General features: G+C 37.7%; 1 protein-coding gene across 1 annotated transcript in view; it reads right to left on the reverse strand.

Moving 5' to 3' along the window:
- Appl1 (adaptor protein, phosphotyrosine interacting with PH domain and leucine zipper 1) overlaps positions 1-8,699 on the reverse strand; it is a 54,269-nt gene that overhangs the window by 31,280 nt on the left and 14,290 nt on the right. Inside the window, exons 8-11 of the mRNA XM_021181623.1 lie at positions 4,715-4,861; positions 3,170-3,252; positions 2,293-2,451; positions 1,130-1,318 (exon numbers count right to left, since the gene is read on the reverse strand). Coding sequence (XP_021037282.1) covers positions 1,130-1,318; positions 2,293-2,451; positions 3,170-3,252; positions 4,715-4,861 — 578 coding nt within the window. The remainder of the gene's footprint in view (positions 1-1,129; positions 1,319-2,292; positions 2,452-3,169; positions 3,253-4,714; positions 4,862-8,699) is intronic.

Consider the following 8,699-nt stretch of genomic DNA (forward strand, 5'->3'; position numbering starts at 1 on the left):
AAAAAAAAAAAAATGTACTTAGACCAGGGATGGTAACACACAGTCTAAATGACGTTGGAGGCTAAGGTAAAGAATGACACGTTGAAGGCCAGACTAGACAACTTCTAAAACTGTGTCACAAAAAGTCCATGGCTCTAGCTCAATGACAGACCTGCCTAGATTGCTCAAGGCCATGGGTTCAAGGGGAAGAAGAAGGAGATGGAGATGGGAATGGGGAGGGGAAAGGAAGGAAAATGTACTCAGGATAAAAACTAGAAGGAATCCCAGCACTCGGGAGGCAGAGGCAGGCAGATTTCTGAGTTCAAGGCCAGCCTGGTACACAGAGTGAGTTCCAGAACAGAGAAACTCTGTCTTGGAAAAAAAAAAAAAAAGAAGGAAACAAATTGCTATAAATAATTTAACACAAAGGTAATAGAACTTTTTAAAGGGCATGATAAAAAATAATGGATAAAAAATAACCTAATCAGACACAACGGATTAACATTTCAAGAAGAAGACTACTGTTAGAATCTACACATCACATATGGACACACTGTCTATGTTAGACTTCTATTCCTCCCAATAATTGACAGTACAACTCCTCTGCCTACATGTGATATATAGAAAAATGGAGCTCAGAGGGTTTGTAAGTAACCTGTCCAAGAACACGGAGTAAGTAACAGCCCACTCTGGCATCTAACTCCACTGTCTTCCCGGCACTATGCAGGACTTTTCAGTGACGACTCTCAAACATCAAGTCTCAGCCTTGCATTTGTTAACTTCAAAGTCTTAAAAAAAAAAAAAATCATTAAAGCGGGCTGGAAAGATGGCTCAGTGGTTAGGAGCACTGGCTGCTCTTCCAGAGGATGTAGGTTTAATTCCCAGAACCCACATGGCAGCTTACAACTGTCCATAACTCTAGTTCCAGAGGACCCAACACCCTCACACAGACACATGTGAAGGCAATACAAATAAGAAATATAATTTTTAAAGTCATTTAAGTCAGAAAAAATTTGAACTCATGTCTATTAAATTAGAAAGCAAATTACCTTAATTCATAGTAATTCTAAATGTCTGTATGAAATAAAAAGAATTGTTCAGAATTTTATTTTAAAATGTGTGTCTTATTTAGCAGCAGAAAAATACTAACTTTTTTCCATCAAAAGAAGTGATCTGAAAACAGTATCGTCTGTCTTCACAGTCCACAGCCATCACCGAACAGTTGTCTATGTCCATGGCGAGGCCTCCTGCCACATCTCCACGGGCTTGACTCATTAAGTTTCCACCCTGCGTGAAGTAAAACTGTCTATCCCAGGTAGATGACACCAAGCCTGTTTTACTAAAGAAAGTACATCGACAATTTCAATAATGACACCTAAATAATAATTTGTCATTAGCAGACACAAGAAACAGCATGTGAAAACAAAACAACTTGCAGAAAGGCACCAAGATATCAAGAAGACGTATTACGTTTTCAGACTCTAAGTAATTTTGTGCATGTTGACTCACTGGTGTGAATGTCTGTAGTTTCAAAAACAAGGCTAGAAAATAAGTTTCAATTGTTACAATGATACATCAAAAATCCAAGTTACACTCAGTTTTCAAGGAAGAAATTCCATTTTATTTCTAGGATTAATCCACTTCACCATCACATCATCAAGTGAAGGCCAGGGATTTAACTCGATGGGACAGTGTGTGCTTAGCATGATCAAGGGTCTGAGTTCCAACCCAGCACTGAAAATTGAGTAGAATAAGAAGAGGGCAAGGGGAAGCATGGCACATTTTCAAATGAAAACTCAATGTTTTCTTGATATAAGCATATATTTAAGTATTAATATTTAGTAACATGATAGGCTTAGACTCAAATCAATTTTATCCCTTTTATAAATTCAACTAATTCAATAAACATGAAGGTAGGATTTTTAAAGTTCTCATGGACCTCCATGTGTCAACAGCTTATATAAACACACCACTAAAATGTTGACTTGGGTTGCCAGGATGTCATAATGCTTAAAGGCACTTCCTGCCAAGCCTGGTGATTCAATTCTATCCCAAACACCCACATGGGGGAAAGAGAGGGCCAACTCCAGCAAGCTGTCCACTCACCTCTAATCCTAAACTATGCTATTATATGTATACACACAAAATAAAAATGTACATACACACACACAAATTAATACATACGTAAAATGGATGTTTCAAAAAGTGTCAACTTTTAGTAAAACCAAAACAATCCAGCAAACAGTATTAATTATAAATTATATTCATTTGCTATTACAAGGTGTAATATGAAAACAACAATAGTTCTCTTACTTCCTAGCATTTAGGTATCCAGCCTTTCGGGTTAAATTTCGATTGATGGGAAACTTGGTGGGATCTGGGTCGGGCAGATATAAAGGGTCACTGGCTACCTCCAAGTCTTCTATTGTCTGCTGCATGGTCTCTACATCACCATCCATTTCTCTTCGAACACTAATACAGAGGACAGATTAGTTACTACCAGTCACAGCTAACAAATAATGTCCTAGCAATCCTATTTGCCCAAATATTTAATTTCTTAAAGAAGCAACTACAGGATGGTAAAAGTAACAAAATCATTTTAAACAATTTTTAAAACTTAAGATATTTTGGGGACAATAACAAATTTGAATACTAATAAAGGAACCAGATACCCAACTATATATTAATTTTCAAACTTCTCAGTGGTATAGCACTGACCTGTGTTCAAGCACTGCAAAAAATAAAATGAAAAATCCTAAATTTCATCTTTCTCCTTGCCTCAGATTAACAGCACTGCTACTCACACATCAAAGGTGATTGGAACTGCTTTCTCTCTCTAAACACTAGAGCGTAGAAAAGAGGATTTGCTTACTAATTTTCCAAGCAATGTTTACAAATGAAATTTTAAAGAAAAGTTTACTTATGGATAATTACGTATTTATATCATTCAGACACAAAAGCTAGCTTTCTGTCATTAAAACTGTCATCAAATTTCACAGTGTTATGAAAGCCAGAGCCTACATTCTAGAGAAAAGATAGTAGAAATTTCCCAATTTAGCAATAAAGCTGAAAAATACACTCCATGACAGGAAAACTAACCCTTAGGAAACTAAGTTCTAAATATTTAAATTATGGTAGTTCGCTATTAACTTCCTGACATAATTCATTTTAGTGAAAACAAAATACTTACTTCTGTACACTTGTTCCAATGTTAGCTAAGAATTCTTCCAGCTGTCCATTGAGATTTTCAGAACCCATCTTAAAGAAACTTATCTAAGGTGGAGAAGAGCAAAAATTGTACAACACAAATATACCCACAAAAAATATTTAGAGAAAATCACATCAACAATTTCTAGGATAGAATTACATAGAAATGATAGTGGGTTGTTGAATTTGTGCAACAGCAGGTTGAGGTTTATGATATCGACCAGACACAGAGCCACTAAGGAAAGGAGAATTCAATTCCACTATACATCCTTTCACATATTCTAGGCCCTCCGCTGCTGTTATTTGATATAAAGTCTTACTTGTAATCCAAAGTGACCTCAAATATTTCCCTGACCTCAGGCTACCATGACTAGTTAATAAGTACTCTTATGCTTATTTGAAAGGATATTCAAATTTCTTGGTTTTTAAGGAACTAATATATTTTCCAAAACTCAATTTTCTAGCCTCTTTCTTAATGTGTACCATTTGGGGTATCTGAAACTTTATTTTATGCACATGGGTGTTCCTCATGTATGTGGCACGTGCCCTTAGAGGTCAGATTCCCCACCATAGAGATGCTAGAACTGAACTTAGCCACTGACACATCTCTCCAGACCCCTCATCTAGTATTTTCACTCAGGAAGTATGCAAGGAACATAGGACAAATGCAAACCTGCTCATTCTTTTTCCATTTTTTTTGTTTGTTTGTTTGTTTTTCAAAATGGTTTTCTGTGTAGCCCTGGCTGTCTTAGAACTAACTCTCTTTGCAGACCAGGCTGGCCTTGAACTCACAATATCAACCTGCCTCTGCCTCCCAAGTGCTGAGATTAAAGCTGTCCACCACCATGTCTGGTTCAAACTTGCCCATTCTTTCTCAGGCTTAAAATGAAAAGAACCCCCAGCTTTAAATTCACCCAGCTTTCTCCTCCCTGTCTCCAACTGCGGTGGAGAAAGGCTTTTTTTTTTTAAAGATTTATTGCCAAGCAGTGGTGGCGCATGCCTTTAATCCCAGCACTTGGGAGGCAGGGGCAGGCAGATTTCTGAGTTTGAGGCCAGCCTGGTCTACAGAGTGAGTTCCAGGACAGCCAGGGCTACACAGAGAAACCCTGTCTCGAAAAAAACAAACCAAAAAAAAAAAAAAGATTTATTTATTATATAAGTACACTGTCTTCAGACACACCAGGAAGAGGGTGTCAGATCTCATTACAGATGGTTGTGAGCCACCATGTAGTTGCTGACACTTGAACTCAGGACCTTCGGAAGAGCAGTCAGTGCTCTTACCTGCTGAGCCATCTCACCAGCCCCGGGAAAGTCTTAATTCAATGCATTTCCATTTATTTAAAACATTTTAGATCTTCATTTGCAAGAAAAATCATTTGCCCAATCTTCTTACAATAAGACACTCACGAGAGTCTTTAAAATTACTCTAAAACCACAGTACAATTCTACTGACAACAGTTTGCTATATCCTTATAGTTAATATAAAAATCAAGCTTAATACAAGGTTTTTAATCCAAAACATATTTACCTGAGCCTGCATGTATCCAAGTAGGGGTTCTAACAAAGCTATTTTCTTCTTGTACTGAAGAGTATTTAGTGCACAAAAATAATGCATCATGGTCTGGTGTTGTTTTTTCCTGGAAGTATATACATCCTCTGTAACTTCATATTTTACCTTTGAATGAAAAGAGTAAAGTATTATTTAATTTTGAATTATATTTTGAATTATTAAAGTATTATTTAATTTTTAATTACTATTTGAAAATGGACTATCAATAATTACTGAACATAGCCTTGCTGTTTTCTACTCTAGTGGAAGCCCATTAACATACAAGGTAAACTCATTTTTCTGTATACCAACCAAAACACATATCTGCATGCAACTGTAAATGTAAATATGTGCACTAAACAGGATAGAGAGTCCACCATATGGATTATTATTTAGCCAGCAATGTCTGATCTGAATCAGCTCATACCACAGACTTTCCCCTCTTGGTTTTCTCCTTACCACTCTTTTTTTCTGTTTATTTTTCTGGACTCACACTTAAAATACATATGCTCTCCTGAGTTATTTCACTCAAACAAACTTTCTTTGAGCATTTATAGAGGCCTAATATGTATTAGGCTCTTTGCCTTCTTTCCTTGGAATATCTATCAAGTTTTGACACTATCAATGCACCAGTGACTTGGTGGTGTAAATTTTTATCTCCTCCCTGTCCCAAGTACCAGTGGAAGGATGGGTTCTTTTATATATAAGTACAAGCATTTATATGCACTGGAAATGCACAAAATTGAAAATGGCTTCTTCCTTACAACAGCTGTCCTCCCTTAGTGTCTCTTTCTTCTCTCTAGGAAATGTCAATTGGATTTCACTTCCTATTATAGGATTTCTCTCTTTCAAAGCAGGGCTAGGAAGTGAGTCTCAGTGCTTGCCTACCATTAACAAGGTCTTAGTGAGAGATGAAGAAAAATTCACCAAACTATTCTTTCTTGTCCTCTTTTAATAACAATCTTCATCATGACTATGCAAATAAGTCTCTTAATATCCACTGGAATCTCTTTAGTACTATCCCTTTCACATTTTCATTACTGCTTTTGTTATACAACATAACTGTATGACATTATTTACCCATCTGGAATCATTTGATGACTATTCACTTTCTCTAACAAAAATTTCAAGGCCGGAAATACAGCAATTTGGCTCCAAACTATTTATTCCTTGTTAGACAAAGGGATTGTTGGTCTGTTTTAAAACACTATCTCATTCTGTAACCCAGGTTAGCCTTTGAACTCCAGCATGGTCTCAAAGTTTCAGTGATCCTCCTTCTTTGCCCCCCAAGTGCTAGGATCACACATGAGAGCCACACCATCCAGCCCCCAGCTACTCTGCTATTTCTGCCACCTCTTTCAAACCCATCCACAGAGAGGGAATCATTTCCTCCCATCATATAGTGATAGAATTTAGTGAAACTGCTCTACATTCACTAATTTCATTGTCACAACTACTGCTTTGTGGGTTCTTGTTTTGCACAGAGAATAAAGGCATGAAACCAAGAAACTAGTACATCACTTCAAATAAAGAAAGAGCAAGCTCAGATATGTCCCCCAAATCTTACTCCAAAGCCAGTACTCTAAACCTTCATAGTCTCCAAACTCCAGAAACATGCCTCTACAGAGAGACTGTCTTGGTCTGGGGGATTTTTGTTGTTCAGTTTGAGGCTTTTTTTTTTTTTTTTTTTTTTTGGAAAGTCCTTTTCAATCCCCAAAGTGTTGTCTACTTTTCGTCAATACATGGGTCACCTCCTAAAGTACAAACTTGTCCAACTCACCAATAAGACTCTATCTGTACTCTTTTTAGCAAAATCTCCATTAGTGCGTTTAACTCATGTTACTGCACAGTCTCCTCTCCTCCTTGTACACTGGAACACATTCACACTAAACCTGCAATGAACATGAGAGCAGGAGTGATACCTAGTCACACTGTCCCCTAAGGCATCCAACGTACTGCTTAATAAATAGATGCTCAATAATTTTTCTAATTCAAAAAAAAGATGGGGGCTGGCGAGATGGCTCAGTGGTTAAGAGCGCTGACTGCTCTTCCAAAAGTCCCGAGTTCAAATCCCAGCAAACCATATGGTGGCTCACAACCATCCATAACAAAATCTGATGCCCTATTCTGGAGTATCTGAGGACAGCTACAGTGTACTTACATATAATAAATAAATAAATCTTAAAAAAAAAAGATAAACGCTTTTTAAAATACTTGGAATAGCCAAAAAGCATTATAAAATATGCCAAATTTTATAACCTAGACCCTTAAGTACCTCTCCAAGGCAAAATAACTAATGTAAATCTCAAACTGTGTATGTTTATTGGTTACTTGTGAACTAAAATTAGAAACGGAAAGCAGTCTGGAGGAATGATCACTGTGTGAGAATCATTTCCTTTGTTGCCACAGTGGCTGCTGCACAGCAAATCCTACTCAGTTGTTAATTTCATAAGTAGTCACTGTGTCTCTACCAGCAGCTATGACCATGGCTGCAAATACCAAGTCCTACACAGAGATCACCTCATTTGCAAGCACTGGTTTAAGCTGTATATCAAGACTTGAACCTCCCAGAACTTATAAATATTCTCTTTTTTAATCTTTAAACGCATTCATCCTCAAACATTATGTAGTATTTCTGGGTTCCATTCTTTGAAGAAATATCAAGACATAAATGTTCCCTTTAAATAGAGAAAGCCTTACACCAGAATTTCATTGAGTTCCATGTGTGACATTAACTGAAGTATGTATGTGCTAAGCACACTCCAGTGAAGTTTGCTTGGCAGGCCGAGAGGCCTGGGAGCATTCACGAGGCAAAGAGTTTCACAGAAACTCACCTCCTGGAACTTTGGCGTTCTCATAACCCGTATACTCATACCCTATCCCTGCATTAGTCTAGCATATGGATCCACGTGCTCTCTTTTAGTATTGTTTTATTATAAGTGCCTTTTAAGATTGAATTCTGACATAGCTAAGCCTCCACCAGTGTTCCAATGTCCTAGAAAATGCTTGAAGCTGAGGAGCTTGGAAGAGACAGTGAAACTAATTAGGCATTACAAAGAACGGAACTAGAATAGCTCAGGGCTAGTCTGCAGAGTGATTACTTAGGGCAGTAGTCAGTCTCACCCATACACAATGGCCTAGCTAATAGGCCATTAACTTTTACCACAGAGAAGTTAGGGAATCCCACTGAGACAGGAATCTTCACTACAGCCAGATATAGCAGGCTACATTGCTTATTAGAAGCAAGTTGGTGAATTCTTCTGACAAATGGAGATTCTCCACAGATACTTAAAAGTTACATTCATACAAGAATTTATCAAGGCCTAGAAAATAGGGGGGTTGTGGTATTGCATTATTCATGAGAAGGTCTGCTAGAGCAGAACCCCCTGGTGCTAGCTTTCACAAGGCTCAAAGGAGTAGCACAAATTGTGACTAGGGTGTGAAATCCTTACCTGTCATTAAGCTGACCCTAGGCAGGACTGCTTTATCTTTACTGTAAACATTTACCTGATTCCTGTAAGTCCTTTTGAAGTCATTCCTTTGTTTTGTGTCAGGTAACTTCAATGTACTTTGCCTGCTGTGACATCCTACCCCCTTTATTTTCTGTATTATATAAGACTGGTGTTCACTTTGTGACAATACATTCAGATTCTACACAATCTCCTGTGTGCATCTGTCTGTCATTCGCCGACTTCTTGCCCATCTGCACATAGAGACCCGTCCTATGTAGACAAAGGGACCGAGAGGGTCTGCCGCATGTATGTGACTTACTTTTATCTTAACCATGATTTTTAATAAGTTTCCAACAGAGTGTTACAGAATTAAGGTTCTCTTTTCCTTACTCAAACTACCATGAACACCTATTGTACTGGCTGGTTTTGTGTCAACTTGACACAGCTGGAGTTAACATAGAGAGGGCTTCAGTTGAGGAAATGCCTCCATGAGATCCAACTGTAAGGCATTT

This window comes from Mus caroli, chromosome 14 (genome assembly GCF_900094665.2).
Source record: "Mus caroli chromosome 14, CAROLI_EIJ_v1.1, whole genome shotgun sequence".
NCBI lineage: Eukaryota > Metazoa > Chordata > Mammalia > Rodentia > Muridae > Mus > Mus caroli.